Genomic DNA, 17,481 nt, shown 5'->3' on the forward strand with positions numbered 1-17,481 from the left:
CCCTTTGAATAACAATCACGCACCTTCCATGTGAGTCCTTTGTACCTGTTCAACAGCCACATCATAATGCCATACATGAACAACAAAGATCCAACATAACAAAGCTATTCAGCATTTGTAATTGCATTAGTGTCAAATGGCCTTGTTGGTGCCTTGAATAAATACCTGGTGCTCCTGCTGCAGTTATGGGGGTAGATAATATGGACCTGCTATTTACTGTCTTCAGTTAATTCACACGAATTTGCTGAAGAACGGTTTGAATCCTACTCAAGAATTAAAGTTTCAAAAAAACTATTTTGTACTGTGACAGCCAGGGTCTTTCCTCTGGGCTCTTGTGCATTTCCAGAGCTTCTGTTGTCTGATGCTAATAGAGACAGCTGAAGATTTTTGAGAAAGCTTACAACAGCATTACTGGAGATCCCCCAGGAAAACAGTATAACTTCACAGTCCTGTTTATTTTCTGTTTTTACTTTGTTTTTTGTGAAATAAATAAACTTTTGGTCAGAAGGAAACAATGAAATTATTGTACCACATGTAGTCTTCTCTTCTGAATCTTGCTTTGTATGGGGACAGCATTGCATCAGCATTCTCACTATAATAGATTTTCTCATGTTAGATAAAGGCACTCAATTAATGTTTTATGGCAAGTATTTGATTAAAAAAAAGGGCCTTCTTCAAATGCACGGACATTATGATCTTTAATTTAGAGAGAGAGAGACCAATACTTTATTTCTGGAACAATACAATGGCCATAAGTTCAGAGACAGTTGAACACAAAAGTGAGTAATTACATGAATTGTGTAAAAGTCCAAAAATGTAGGTAACATTCTGATCTTTTAGCCTGCAGATAATATCAACCACAGCATAGATTGCACTTTTATCTGGAGATTTTAGATTTATTGAAACTTTTACATTAAGCTCTCTGTGGGAGAATTTAAGCTACTTCTTCCTGGAATGAGACAATTAAATAACAACTAAAGCAGTTTGATTCTAACATTACCTAATAACGTGACTTATGCATCCTTTACTTCTAGTAAATTCATAATGAACAGGGACATCTGAGTAAATCTGGTTGATTGAGAGGTTAATTTACCTCTTAGGTATAAAAAGGAAATCATTTAGATTCATTACAGACAAAATTGTCAGAATGCTGAATAGCTGGCAGAGTCAACAGGAGAGATTTAATTAAGAGATTTCAATAAAATGATGGTAAAACCTACAGGTGGCACAATGTGGTAAAGTCTGGGAACTGCAGCAGGTAAAAGACATAGAACAGGATAATCCAGCTGTGTGGAGGAGAGAAAGTACCAAAGAGAACTGGATAACAGACAAAAAACCGGTGGTTGATTTGGATCAGGGTTCAGCTGTGATGAGACTGGGCAGACTGAGAGAAAGAGAGTTATGAACATGAAGTAAACTGAGGAGAATTTAAACAACTTAGGTAAACACTTATCTAAAGAAATGCAAAAATAAAATGAACAGGACAAAATCAAAAGTACAAGCAGAGAAACAACCTGTCAAAAAATTTCATTTCAGTTATTTTGATGATTATGACAAATGAAAACCCAAAAGTTCAGTATCTCTGAAAATTTTAATATTAAATTATTATTCTCAAACAGACTTTTAAAACAGAAATGTGTGCATATTGAGAAGTACGTCCGTGTACTGTTGTATAAATCACTATATCAATGCAGTTTGGCGTAGAGATGACGGCTCTTCTGAGGGGTGTTCTAAATGTCTGATTTAAACTCACCTGCAATGACTCACCTGCAATACTGGCTCTAGTGTTCATCTTCCTCTTGACAATACTCCCTAGACCTAGATGTTTTGAGGGGTTTAAGTTGGGTGTTGTGAATCGATCACGGTGTCACCTGATGATATTGGTGTTTTTGGCAGATGCCAAGTACTGCTGGAATATTAAATAACCACCACTGTAACTACACACACATTTCCTGATAGCTAGTTCCTCTAATCATCAATGGTTTGAGGAACTGTAGAAATGTCAAACTGAACTTCAACCATCTAGGGTTCCGTGCATCTGCACCATTTCTACAGACTCTGACACCATAATAAACAAACTAAATGAAAAAAAAAGTCATCTTTTAGTATAATGTTAAACAACTCTCTTCTACATTTGGCATTTAGTCCAGGTCAGGTGTGACCTAAAACATCAACACAATGGTTGTAGCTCACATCCTGGACACGTCTGTGTGTGGTGGTTTTTGAAGCAGTCACAGTTCACACCTTCTGGAGTATAATCTTTTCTTCACAATTCTGTCAAGGTTGTGATTATCCCCGTTTTGATTTGTTCCAACAGTTTTTCCTTCCACCTAACTTTCTATTAATATCCTTAAGTTTAGCATTGTGAACAGCCTGCTTCTTTAACAGTAACTTGACTTGCATAATAGTCTTTGTAAAGATTATTCAGATCATAATATGGACAAAAGGTAACATTTATATATTTAATATATATATATTTAATCAGTTTCATGTAATACTCAGATTTTCTGAGAAAGAAAAATGTGTGTTTCAATTAGGTGCATGTTATGCCTGATATAACAGAAATAAATCTAAATGTGATGACATGAATTAAATTACGGAAATTAAATTGATGATTCTCCAATCTTTTGAGATAAATTAATTAGATTTTTGTATAAATCTAAATACAACTTGTCCTGACAGACAAATGGCACCCGCTTCGGGTGTTATTAACCTATGGAGTCACCGTTAGTGCATTTCAGACACCGCCCAGCGGCTCCAAAATCTGGTAAGGCTGCCCTAGGAAGCCACAGTTATGACTGATGTGACTCAAGTAAGAGAGGAGAGCGATGATTTGCATCAACAGGTAATAAAACTTTGAAACTTTTTCTCAAATAAATAAGGCTCATTTATCATCGAGGAAGCTGGGAGAGCGAGCGGCTGAGTTTGCGCGTCGTATATTGAGCCATAACGGGAAATGACATTTGACAAATTTTTCAACTGCCTGAAACTTTATATTTTCTCGCATCCAGTTCATTTAGGAACCTGACTACGTCGAATGCCTTTTTACTTTAATGAAGCCTCGATATAGAAGCCTCTGCGTCTCTAAAATGGGTGCGTGTGTCTGCTCCAATGTGCTAAATATACTAATGTAACTGAAACTCTCGTGTGCTTTCAGGCGCGTGCAGTCCCGCTTCTTAAAAGGCAAGACCGTTTCATAAAAAAAAAGAAAACACATTAGGTTTCAACACATTTTGAGATTCGTGACTCATAGATAAGAGACTAAAAAGAATAGTTGAGCAAGTAAATAGATAAAACAACTACAGCTGTTTAACGACTTTGGATTTTGCTTCCCAGTTTTGTTCCCACAAATGTTAGTTTTCTTATGATACTACAATGACTCATTCACCAACGTTTACTGACTTTCAAATGTTGACTCATTTGTCCTTAATGTGAACAATACCAGAAACTGATTAATAATTAACTATTGCTTCCCCTCATATAGCTAGGAACAAAAGATTAAAATGTATTTGGATTGAAAAACTCATTATACGAATACTGTACTCTACTTGAATGTCCACATTTGCTGAGCTGGAGATTAATTCGGTATTCTCATTTTAGATTTCACCAACTGCATGGGGTAAAAATTATGTCCTAAGTAAAATGTATAATTTGTGACTATCGGCGTGAAAACTTGGTTCTGTTTATAAGGTAGTATTCCATCATGTCAACTTGAAAGGGCTCAAACAATGAGAGGAAAAAGGAAGTTATGGCCTCTTTGTATTTCCTAACTTTCTGCCACTGGCTTTTTGAAAGTAGAAGTCACCATGTTGAAAAAAACTCTTAAAGGGATAATTAGTAGTCAAGAGCTGTCAGAAAGAGTTTTTTGAGGACAGCATCAGATCCAATGAAATCATGTTATTTTCTTCCATCCTGTTGAAGGTACTCATTTCCCGTGTGCTCTATGCTTTTTTTCTTTTTTTAGCCTATTTTCTATTTTTTGATTCAGCTTTCAGGATATTTAGCCAGATTGATGCAATTCACAGAGCACTCTGATTTATATGTTTATGATCACGGAGAGTTTTTTTTTTTAAGTGCTCAGACAGCTTAAACTTAAAAATGATGCACATTTGATCTATTTTTGTGCACATAATTGCTTTTGTATGACGGTTATTTAATCTGTGACAATTTTCTCAAATTAACAACCATCACTTTGCCATGCTGAGAGCAAGATGGCTGATTTCACATCCTAAAACTCAACAGCTGAGTCTACCATGCAGAACCGGATCTAACTTTTTGTAGTCCAGCTAGGACAAATCAAATAGATGTCATTTAAAGTACTAAACTACTTAATACATATCGCATAAACCTGAACTATCTTGCATAGATTGTGATAAGAATGTCATAATTCCCGATTCAGTTCAACCAGACTAGCAGCAGCAGCAGCAATCAGCGGACACCTGGTGAAAATGCATGTCTGCTGAGCTCATCATACAAACTATTTCTCAGTCCAACTCAGTTCCTAAGAACAGTATTAAATGGCATAATGAGGAGTATTGTTACTATGATGAGCTGATAGAGTGTCAGAACGAGTAGGAGCTTCTTAAAGGGACTATATAATCATGTGTTGTGTGTTGTTCTGGGCTCTTCAGATTGAAGCAAGACATTTCATTCATGCATTACTTCACTTTATTACTCTATTAATGATCAACTACTTATAAATCAATTATGGTTGGAATAAAATTGACAGTTTTCTAATTTGTAGCTTGTGCATCTTATCTCGGCATAGATGTTTTTAAGTCTTGCTATTATATAAATTAGCAAGACTCCAAAAAGCAGAAGCACATATAAATTTAGCAGTCTCTGAACCTGCCCTGTTGTCCTGTTAGCTTGAGTTTTACAGTTGTCTGTTTAAGTTTCCATTTCCCCTTCAGATGATACTAAGCAACTTGGGAGAGGCGCACACAATTTGTTCTTGCCTTATCTCTTGTACAATGATTTCTATGGAACAATAGATACCGTCTGTGTTAGAACTGTCGAAAAAAGTGTTACCAAGGTTGTAAAAGTCACACTCTTCATTCCTACAAATAAGGAATGAAAATTAAGACCTGATGTTGAGCAAACTGCCCCATCCTATATACTATCCTTATGAGTGTGTGACTTGAACGAACAAGAGAAATGAGGCTAGCGATAAGAGTTTAGCATTATGATAATCCCAAACTCATCCTCATTGGAGGATGATGAATACTTGCATAGAAATCAAGTGATCACATATTAGTATCTGATACATAGTATCTGTATTTAAAACCACAGTTTCACTTTGAATTCCTTCATGAAAATATAGCTGCATGATGTACTGTATCTCTGTTGTAGCTGACTTAGGAGTATAGCAGATAAATTGAAACCATTTATTTATATTTGTTTTTATTATATTTCTACTTCTAGTAAAGAAAGCAGAATTCTTGCTGTGGACTGAAATAGTTTTCTTTGGTGTCTGTCATTTTGTGTTACATTATGAAAGCTAAATATGTTGCAACAACATTCTACAATTATAACCGTTACTGTCAGGCCAGATGCTTCCTTTTCCTCTGTTGGAAGAGCAAAAGGAAGCATCTGGAAATTAAAACCCTCAAAATAATTGGCAGACTCTTATCACAAATTATATGCCAAAAAATTAGCTCCCTTCAGCAAAGTTTGTGAATACTTGCGTCCAGAAATGGGATTTGTTTGTTTTCTCTTTTTTAATAAATCTAAAAAGAAAATTTTTGTACTACGTTGTCATAATCGAGTGTTTCTTATTTCTAATGAAATTTGGAATAAGGCTGTAGCATAAACTGTATGAGTGAAGCACTGTGAACATGCGTACGGATGCATCTTATCACGGCTATCAGGTCTACTGGATCTCTTATTGAGACGTGATGACATGTCCTGATTAGATCTTTGATATTGCAGAAAAGCTGGTAGCACATTAGTGAAGTGTGCTGAATCTTTCATCTAAAACATTACAGATCAAAACAGCCCCGAAGACGAGAACATGATCAAACGTCATTCTAGGCTTAAATTCCACGTTACTTTAGTTCTTACTTGTACCCATACAGGTTGGCAAACAATTACCAATTTCCAGAAAATAAAAATCAATAAACGGAATGTAATACAATGGCTTTAGTAACTGTTTTGATTCTTAAATTGTGGAGTAGTTTAGAGGGATTCAAACTTCTGCTTTAGCTTTGAGGAAGATGATTTGCAAAATGGGTTTGTTTGCGTCAAGTTGTCTTGGTAGTAGGAGCATACTTTTCATGTAATGACTTAATGTGTGACCTGCCCATATACTCTAACTTATTCCAACCGTTTTTAACAAATGTTAGAAGACTTGATTTGCCATCACACACCCAAGCATTACTTCATTTTATATTGGCTTTAATTCACAGTGTGGTTTAAAGCCACACTGTGGATTTGACTGACGTTAGAGCAGAATCCAGATTCAGTCTATATTTTTGTGTTTTTAGAACATAAAGGAATAACTATACTAGTCTTATTTATTAAATTAGCATATAAACCTTGTTAAGTGAAGTTGTTGAATATCTAGTACATATTTTATTGGCTGCAAATATGCCAGAGTTGGAAATTTTGCCTTGAAGACAAACTAATAAAAACATTGGTTTGACTTCAGTCATTTAGTTTTCTCAGCACTTTGGGGTTCCTTAATTTCGGGTTGTGTTGGTTAGACACAAAAAGGCTCTTTAAAGATTGCCATAGAAGCATTCTTTGTAGTTTTATCCTGGTTGGAGAGAAACGTTCTAGTCTTTGGTCTCTTTACTGCCTGGTTGTTTGTTACTACGGAGTGTTTTTGTCTCATATTTTTAAATGTTATTTTTGTCAATCTCTTGTTGGCATGTTATGTTTTCTGATCTCTGTATGTTTGTCTTTTGCGACTTATTCGCTTCCATTCATCTCTGTTTTGTAGATTTCTCACTCGGGGCTTTCACTCTGTTTAACTGGTTTTATGTGTCTTGCTACACTCATCACCTCCCTCAGTTTTTATTGCCCCGTCATTCTGTCTGTCTCTGCTGGATGATTATTTTTTGCCTGTTATCACCCCATATTCCTGGCCACCATTTTCTAGACAGACTATATCTCTGTACTGTTTTTTTTATATATATTTTTTGATTCTCTATGAAACTCTTTATTCCTGCATTTGAATCATCCTCTACAACAAAACAAACACATACATTGAATTGTTTTACTTTGATTTTTATTTCTATAATGCCAGTTTTTCAAATGAAGCATTGACTATAGCTGGGAGTGAAAAAATACCATAACTGATTTTTTTATGTTTTACTTGACCTTGAAAGCTTTTAAAGATGTAAAATAAAATGTTTTTTTTATCCTGTACATGCAGTTTGATATATTTACAGTTAGGCCTGTCGCGATAAACGATAAATCGATTAATCGTACGATAAATTAAAACTATCGACGTCATTTTAATTATCGGCATTATCGTCTCTTCCGGCCTTTTTCTCTTTCTGTTAATGACACTGAATGAAAAAAAGGCTCAACTCCGGTGCTCTCTACTGACCCTCCCTTCCTCATTTCCTCAGTGTAAAGCCCAGCGCACACTACACGATCTTAGAGCTGTCGGCCGATTGTCGGCCCATTTTCAAAACCTGACAGATCACACATTAGCCAAAAGAAATCCTAGGTATAACGGTTCGATCGGATTCGTTCCTGCCATGTGGTGTCCAACAATGGGCACAGAATAATGGCTACAAGTCCAGTGAACTAATTTTAAAACCAGGCATTAATCAATGCTTTACTACAATCTACCTGCAATGTATGTGGCTAGTGTCAGCGTAAAGTCCTGACTGAATGAAAATCATTATAACCTATTTACGTCACGTTAACGAAGAACAGCTGAAAAGTTACCCAGTGCGGTAGCAATTTTGCTCCAACTCCTCCTCTTGTCATTTCTATATTCTTTGCATGTTGAATAAACATTAATGTTGTTTCCACATATCATCTCCAATGTCCGCTGGACTTCGGGTTGCGCCGTGTCAGCTGTTTGGGATTCCCCTCCGTAATTTCCCCTCAGAAAGTGCTGAGGAGAATCCAGCTTTCTGATTGGCTACCTGTCACATTCAACAGGCTGCGTTAAAGCTCCCAGTGGGGAAAATCCCTGATTTAGATCGGAGCGGCAACGACGATCTACCGTAACACACCACACAATCTTAGAAAGATCAACGTTTTAAGATTGTTGTAAGGGGAAAAATAGCAGCAAAAAATCTGCAGTGTGAACTATTGCATCAGGTAGTCGATGTGCCCATCTTCTCTATTTAAATCTAATTATTACTGAAGGGCAACATAGTATACACACTTCATAATCTGCACTCTTTTGGTTGAATGCAGTATTTATTTCCACTTTGACTTTATGTTGTTTAGTTTTTTTTTTCAAGTGCGTTTTTTGTTAATGGAGACTGAGAATCCATTTTATTTTCGTTTTTGGTTGTTTTGTTTATTTTGTTTATCAGTTCCAGTGTTTAGTGTTCTTTTGAAAATAAAGTGTATCTATCTTTTGCAAGAAATCGCATGGATTATTATGTCATTTCCATTAAATCAGTGTAAAAAGGTCTTCAAACAATATTATCGTTTATCGCAATAATTTTTGAGACAATTAATTGCTCAGCAAAATTTGCTATCGTGACAGGCCTATTTACAGTACATGGAAAGATTATAGTGACCTAACGGAGAGAAATGGGGGTGGAGGAGGAAAACTAATTATAAAGGCAATTTATTTAATTTGAATAGGATTCAAATCCTATTCAAATGAAATAGGATTTTTTGGCGCAGATGATTTTATTTTGTTGAAATGATATAAAAGACAAGAAGGAAAGAAATCATGAAACATTTAAAATTCTCCCAAGTTACAGAGCCTGGCTAAAATGCTGCTTTGTTAGTTTCCAAACATGCTCTCTTTATGAAACACAAAGGAGGATATAACCAACGTGTGAGGGTTTTGCTTTGTGCACTTTGAGGTTTTCTGTTAGCCCTCATCCTGCCTCCTGTTTCCTCCTACAGTGCAGAAATAGACATGATTGGTTAAACTGTGATTTTAAACTGGCCTCAGAAATTACTGTTGGTGAACTTTTTGATAGATTGGTGTCTCGTTGGGGGGAAATCCTACCAATCTTCCCTAAAGACACTTTGTCATTCTGTACATTAGCAACAGCTCCAAAAGGTTTGATCTTTATATTGCTGCCTGGACATGCAAATAGTTACATGTAAACTAATATGAACAATTACCAGCCAACATTTACAAGCAAGATATATTCTTGAGAGCCTTATCCATGACTAAATGAAATAATTTTTACTATTTATTGCAACCTTCTGAGATTCAATGCCTTTTTCCAAGACCTGCACTCTTACTGCACAGATTAGAGCATGCTAATGGCATTTTCTAATTCAAATTAGGCTACAGGAAACCTGAAAACTGCACACACAATACTGTATGTTCCCATGATTTTATCTGTTTTCTATACACTCCTTCCTGCTCAGGGTTACATTGAGTATTTAGACCCAGTCCAACAATATGAAACAAGGATGACAACTTGGCAGTCTGCCAAATCTTAATCTAACGTGATGTCCAAAGTCAGTCTTCTGGATCCAGTATATTTTAGCTTGTTCCCTGGTTCAACACACTCAGCACACTGGTTCACCTTTTTTTTTTTTTTTAACAAAAAGAAAACGTAGATAAATAAAGCTTTACGTCGACTTCTTCAGTAGTGTTCAAGTAGAAACAGGATTGAAATAGCGCTGGAATGTAGTCTGCTAGCGAAACTTGGGAAGGCGAAAAAAGAAGTTCCGTTCAAACACTGTTGCAGCAAGAACTCCTTGAGGCTTTGTTGCTCGTAAGCCTGTGCAGAATATTATGACAAGCTGCAGAGATAGATGGATCTTTTGAATCAACTGTGTTGAAGGAAAGACACATCTAAAATGGTCAGGATACCGAGCCTTGAGGAGCTGAACACCCATGTTTTACATGACGAATTAAACTAGAAAATACTACAAGAGCTTTTCAAATCTGTAACATTTTAGTTGTAAGCCACAGATGAACGGTGTGACACATTAGCGAGTCAAAGGTGCCTAGCATTGTTGATGGTTCTAATACGGAAACCACTAAGGGTGGTATTTGTTCTTTTTTCTGATTAGACAGGAAATTGTACTTGCAGCACATGTTTGTCAATAGGCATCTAAAAATTAGCTGCTACAAGAATGATTTAACCCTTTTAACAACTCAGAATCTTAATTATGAGCAGAGTTAGCAGATTTTCAGTTTGCTGCTCATCTTTTATGAGCAGCATTTATATTCTTTAAGCTGCGCTTGTAATTCAACTCAAAAGCCAAACAAATTAGTTTGCTGTATTTGACATGTCTTTTTCTTTAATGATTTTAATTTTGTTCTGTCTTGCTGCCATTGTATTGAATACAATGGCAACAAAGAAAAGAGATTTACAAGGATAAAACAACAAAAAAATCTGCTACAGATTATTTTACTTAGTCGTGAATGAGGGGAATTGTTAAACTTTAAAGGCTACGTTAAAAAAAAATTTGCCAATTCTCAGAGATACTAATCCAGAGTTGCCATGATTAAAATAAAATAATAAGTAGTGGTAATTGTAATATATTCAATTATTTAAAATAACAATTCCTAAAGAGAACTGAATTTAATTTTTTAAATCAGAATAACAAACCTGTGTGTTGCAACTACTGGTAGAACTACACCGACACATTTTCAAATCATTGATCAGCTGATAATAAAAAAAATAATTTTAGATCCTTAAAATAACATGCTACCAGGATGTTGAAAAAAACTCACATCAAAGCAAGAACTGCAACAATGCCTGGTTCTTTGGTAGTGTCCTAAATATAATGTATGTAGTTATTATATTTGCTCATATTCAAATGTGAAAACAAGCATTTGTATGGCGTGTTTATTTACAAGTGGATTCTTTTTATATTACATTATCTTAGATATATCAGTTTATCGTAATTAATTATTTTATAGTTGTTTCAAATGGAAGTGGATTGAATCATAGAGCCAAAGTACATAACACATAAAACAGCTTCTGGCTCCATGCTGCGAAACACTAATGCATTGTGATTTAGGTTCGGTTCATCATTCATTTTCAGTTTTGAAGAACTGAAACTATGAGCGCAGAAAATGTTAATGATTATCCTCTTCACTGACCTGAAGGAGAGAGACAAAAAGTTTCTCAAGTTAGGTTTAATTTTAGTAAAGAAATTTAATACAAAATCTAAATTTGGTTTTGTAAACGTAACATACTTGTGGCATTTTGTCCCTTGGACTGCACTCATAAAAAAGAAAGTTCTTTCTTCGTTTGTTTGTGGTTGACAAATAGCTTATAGATGCTTTACAACTACCTACCAAACTGGAACGTGAGAAAGCAGATGAAGTGAAAGTATTTCGTTATTGAAATGTGCATTGTTTGTGAGAGCTTTTGTGACGGCCCTGCCTGTGTGGCAATGTGGTAAATTGTTTGTCAAGTAAGGTCCTCGATTGTGGGATTCGCTTCTGATTACGTGGCCACCTGGATTGTATATAAGGAGCGCTGTTCCACTTATGAGATCATGGCCGATGCAAAAACCAGGCGCAGACGACCCGGAGACCCAGGCCCAGCCGAGATCTGGACTCAGGTGCGGCACCGGTAGTCCGCTTGACACGTTGTGGGGATTGGGAGCAGAGACCTGCGGGGACCAACCGGGTCCATGACTGGAAAAGGACCAGGCTGAGGGTTTGTCACATCTTGGGCCGCCTCTCATTGTGCTCCTAGACAATCATTTTTTAAAATAAATGCCTCTGAAGGGCTAAAAATATTTCTGGTTGTTCTCCTTAATTTTTGTTGCGGCCATCCGAGCCGGGCCGTAACAGCTTTCCAAACAAATTGTTCAAAGTGGCATGAAACATGAACTCAAAATATGATGCATATTTAAAAAAAATAAAATAAAGCTTACACTTATGAAGGTAATCATGAACAACAATAACAAGCATGGAACTTGGAGCAGAAAGTGGAATGCAGTACAATCATGAGAGCAAAAAACTAATTAATCCAACACTAAACAATGAACAATGAACTTAAATAACAAGAAAATCAGGCGAGTGGTTTGAACGTGATGGGCAAAACACAACTACATTGAATGAATTTAATCACTGATTCGGCGTAGAAAAGTTGCATGAGAACCAAGTAGGCAGAGCAGAAGAAATGAGGAAAAGCTGTGGCAAGAAAAAAACATAGGAAGGAGAGATGATAAGTAACCCAGGAAGGAAACTAAGACAAAAAAACCAAAAGCAAAAATAGACCTGACAGTTATCTATGAAAAATAAATTCAAATATACAGTACAAGAATCAGAAGATAGATTAACTCAACATGCAGGATTTTCAACTGTGAGAGGAAGCTGGAGAACTCATACATGCACACAGGGAGAAAACGCAATATATTTAGAAAGGCCAGGATTTGAATATAAGACTTTCTTGCTGCAAGGCAACAGTGATGATGCTGGAGATTGAGAAGCAAATGACTTAGTGGTTTGCTATCTATGCTATATTCCTGTCCAAAGTCAAGCTTGATCAAATCTTTTCAGGTTGGTGAACTTTTATGTAAAACTAAGAAAATTAGCTTATGTTCCTCTTCTCTGTTCATTGGTTTTGACAGATCTGTTGAAACGGGCAAACTTAGCACTCGTTGTATCAGAAGCCAGACTCTTACTAAATACTCTTGCTGTTATGTTTGTCTTCAGAGGAAATCTTGTTTCTACAAATCAACTCCAAAATTGAAAATGCCAGACCATTTATGATTTCAACATGCTGTTTATCAACAAATGCTTTTTTTCTTCTTTTTTTTTTTTTTGTCAAAACTTCATTAACAAGTTATTTTTATGTCAAAGTCCTGCATTGTCCACACATTACCTTTCTACTGGTGCCTTGTACTGCATTCCTGCTCGACTGTTTGCACAAAGCAGTCGAGTTGTTTATCACAATAAATAGTCCCTGAGTCCACAGCCTCCTTCTTCTCTAAGGACTTCTAACATGCATCTTGAAATCAGTAACTAATTGAAAACATATTGCAACCTTGGTGATCATTCCCATTGGACACTGTTCTCTAAACCACAGCAAAATGCCTCCCTTGCAGCTGAGCCTTAATTATATCTCACCACCAAATCCACTCCACCAGAGCTTTTTCTTTGTATTAATTTTCCTGTCAATGTGGGATCACTGCGTCACTTAGTGCTGCAGTGGTAGAATTTTTTTGTTTACAAAATCCTGATTGGGAAATTGACAGAATAGAATTAGTGACCAAATGAGTTTGGGGTTTTGGGGATGAAGGTTTTTTTTTTAAGCTTTAACTACCTCTGCTAGAGAAAAAGGTGTTAAATTAAAAATCTGAACATTTCCTCAGGTTCTACCAGCCAGTGGTGAAACATCACTTTTCACTAAACCTGCGCAAAAACTACAATTATTTTTAAACAGCACAGACAGAAACAAGAGTCATATCAAGCAGATTTACGTGCACATCTGCTTTAACATTAACATTAACATTCACCACTTCCTTGATTATTAGCGGAAATCGTACCTACTTTGTATATGCTAAAGGTTTTTGGGGTGTACTTTTTTTGAGCAAATTTTTCTGAAGTGAGAAACTTAATGACAAGGTGGAATCCTTGTCATTAAGTTTCTATAGTGCTTGTTAAAGTACGGACAAAGTAAAAATAATATTTAAAAGACCCTAAAGATATGCACATTTTAATAAGAATCCAACTTTATAGTTGTCTTTGTTTGCGTATGACACTAAAACCCAATAAAAGACATTAAAGATCACTAAATGTAAAGGGATGAATATTTGTTTAAGTTCCTGTACTTTTTACACTGTCCGTATCTACTTTCAATCTGAGATGGAGGTTCTGAAGCAAAAAAAAAGAAGAAAAAAAACTGACATAATGTGTTTGCAATGAGCTGCTGACTTGGGTGTAGGAGTTTATTTCTCTGGTCATGAAAACCCCAGAAAGAATGCAGCAGGATGTTTATTAGGTGATTAATGCTGACCATCCTCAGATTTCCACACTCGGCTCTTGAAACAGCAATATGGCCAACGTGACAGTGTCATGCTTCTTGTTTTAGGCCATTTTCTTTGCTTGTTTATGATGCAGAACCAATTGACCTGCATTGACCAATAGCTAAGTATTTATCTTAATCTGATTAACCATGGAGAAAACCTTCATGTGTTTTTTGATTCACAAGTGCAGTCAACCCCCCCCCTCACCCATTCGCAGTTCCGTTCTGTATTTGCAGATTTCCTGTGGAACGTGACTCTGAGTTGTTTGCTAACAATCTGTCAATTCAAGGATTTTTTTGGTGGACATATCTAAAATATTTTATACAACTAGAATAACTTTACACAATGCTACTTGACACACTATTGGCTGCCATATGTAAAGCAGCCAATTGAGGAACTCCGTTTATTTCCCTTGACGCTCATTGGCTATACCCCAAGACTGCAGATGTTAGATTCTGTGGTATTAGGACAGCTCTCACTGTTCATATTAATGCCTATTTGGTGTAGAAATTATTAAAATATGAAGTTGTACTAATTTTTAGAGAGAGCTATTCAAGGGAAAACCAGGAATCCACTGTGATGATAGCTCAACATATTGTTTTTTTTAATATGATCCAGTATTTACCTAGATACTTTCATTACATGAGTTATTTATTGTTTTTCCATATTTTGTATTTTCTTGTTCTTGTTAATGTAATCTGTTTTAATTAAGCCTTTGTTTTGTCTCCATTTCAGAGCTTCAAAGATGAGAAAAATCAAGGCAAGAATTTTCTTCTTTATTGGAGCCCTTGGTCTGCTGGCTTTCCCTTTCTTTATGTACTCTGATCATCAGAAAACTCTCCAGAAGAACACTGCTGAGAATAACAGACAAAAAAAGACACCAATCAAAAACATCTCTTACATACACTCTTGGGAAAAATGCCAGCAAAATCTGACTGCAGCCAACATCACAGGCTTCTCAAATCTTCCTCAGAATATCAAAGACTTTCTCTTCTATTGTCACTGTCGACATTTCCCCATGCTGCTGGATCTCCCTGATAAATGTGGAGGAGCTGAGAAATCGGGAGACGTTTTCCTTCTGCTGGTCATCAAGAGCTCCCCGGCCAACTACGAACGGCGGGAGGTGCTGCGGAAAACATGGGGTAAAGAGAGGTTATACAACGGCATGTCGATTCGAAGGATTTTCATTTCCGGAGTTTCAGGTGACAGTTATGAAAAAGAAAGACTGAACAATCTCCTGAAACTGGAGCAACAGGAGCACAAAGATGTCCTCCAGTGGGACTTCAGTGACACGTTTTACAACCTCACTTTGAAGCAAATACTGTTCCTGGAATGGATGGAAAGAAACTGTCCGAATGCTCGCTTCCTCCTGAATGGGGACGACGATGTGTTTGCCCACACAAACAACATGGTTGTGTATCTGCAAAGCCTCAAGGAAAATAACGGGAGCAGGCATCTCTTCACTGGTCATCTGATCCAGAATGTGGGGCCCATCAGAGCAGCAGGGAGCAAATATTTTATCCCAGTTCAAGTTCAGAAATCAGACACATACCCTCCGTATTGTGGCGGAGGGGGCTTCCTTCTGTCAGGATACACAGCAATGCTTATATACCGCATGTCCAAATCCATACCAGTTCTTCCCATCGATGATGTTTACATGGGGATGTGTCTGGCCAAAGCCGGACTTGGCCCGTCCTCACACATGGGTGTGAAGACAGCGGGGCTGCACATTCCCTCCAACAAAGTAGACAACTTCAGTCCGTGCTTCTATAAAGACGTTTTGCTGGTGCACAGATTCCTCCCAGCTCAGATGTACCTGATGTGGCACAGCACACAGAACCCAAAACTAAAATGTGATGACGCTTAGAAAAGACATAACGCAACTGAACAATGTCTCATTTAAGAGGATGGAGCTTATTAACTGTACACCACCTCAAGTGACCACACATGTGAACAGAAATTTGCATGGACAGAAACATTACACTGCCACTTACTAGTGGATCATTTCTATCCATGTGTCAGGTGGATTTAAAATATTGTTTTTTCTTCTTTCCTAATGAATGTTATTTCAGAAGATTCTGGACAAGTTTCTCAGGGGTTGCTTTGCAGGTTCTATGCACTTTTTTTTTTCGTAACCATTAACGTCTTAGAGGATATTTACTGGATTTAAACTTCCAAGCTTTTCACCAGGCCAGTTTTTCCACTCGCATGTTGCAGCTGATATTGATTTATTTATTTGTAGAGTTATAGTTAACTAACTGAACATTATTGGTTGAGTTGAAAGAAAAGGTGCGAGCACAATACTTATACCTACCTCTTTGTGAGTTCAAGGAGTAAGGGCTAAAAAGTATTTCAAAGAGCAGGCCGTCAATCTCAAACTGAACATCATGCAGGGTCAACAGGAAGGTGGGGGAGTGTTTGCATGTGTGAAAAAGGAATAACAGCAGCATGTTGAAGTCAGAACATGCATTTTCACACAAAGGTAAAAAATAAAAAAAAGAATAATACACTGCATAGTAAAGACAAGTGCACACTATAAGAATTATAATACTATGCAAATATTTAAAAAAATACTCAGATTAAATCTAATGTGAAGTTGAGTGAGTTAATTTAGAGAAGATAAATGCTCAAGATGCATTTAAATATATATGTGCATAAGAATTAATGGATTATTTACAAAACATAATCAGTTGCAAACAAAAAAGGTTAGACTAGTAAAGAAAACATGCGGGCCGCATATTTCCGCATGAGATCCGCATGAGATATCCTTGGCACAAAACATTAAATGAGCTTGTGATTTGTAGAAGACTTTTGCTTATGTAAGTTACACATTAAAAGTTTTTAAATCTTTTTCAATTATCTAAATTTTTTAAGTCTCAAAAATGTGAAATTTTAGCAGCAGTGTGTAAGTTCTGGATAACAAATGAATTGACTTGAAAAATGAAAAACATTTCCTTGAAAATGGTCCGCAAAAAATACAGAAAATATAATATAAAGCAGGTTGATTCAATATTGATAAATACTAGAGATAGAGATAGAGATAAATCTTTATTGTCATTGTCACAAGGACAACAAAATTTAAAAGGTGCAATCAGTCAGTGAATATGCTTAAAAACAAAAAAATAACTGTCTCACAATTCACACACAATGTAAGAATTAACAAATAACTGGTAAAAAAACAACAAAAAAAACTAATAAATAAGAATAACCACATTCTCACATACATCATTTATAATGATTAATGGTTGTTTTTGATTGCATTTAGTTCTGTTATTGCTATCGGGTAAAAACTGTCTCTGAGACGGTTGGTTCTTGTTCTGATTGCTCTGTATCTGCTGAGAACAACCTACTATAAACCTACTACAGAGGTTTATAAGA

General features: G+C 36.3%; 1 protein-coding gene across 1 annotated transcript; it reads left to right on the forward strand.

Annotated features, from left to right (window-relative positions):
* Positions 1–2,730: 2,730 nt before the first annotated feature.
* Positions 2,731–17,125, forward strand: LOC116725996 (N-acetyllactosaminide beta-1,3-N-acetylglucosaminyltransferase 3-like). The gene is made up of 2 exons (XM_032572444.1): positions 2,731–2,845; positions 14,839–17,125. Exons 1-2 carry the CDS (start codon positions 2,829–2,831, stop codon positions 15,968–15,970), a joined length of 1,149 nt encoding a protein of 382 aa, XP_032428335.1. The 5' UTR covers positions 2,731–2,828; the 3' UTR covers positions 15,971–17,125.
* The last annotated feature ends 356 nt before the right edge of the window (positions 17,126–17,481 follow it).

This window comes from Xiphophorus hellerii, chromosome 9 (genome assembly GCF_003331165.1).
Source record: "Xiphophorus hellerii strain 12219 chromosome 9, Xiphophorus_hellerii-4.1, whole genome shotgun sequence".
NCBI lineage: Eukaryota > Metazoa > Chordata > Actinopteri > Cyprinodontiformes > Poeciliidae > Xiphophorus > Xiphophorus hellerii.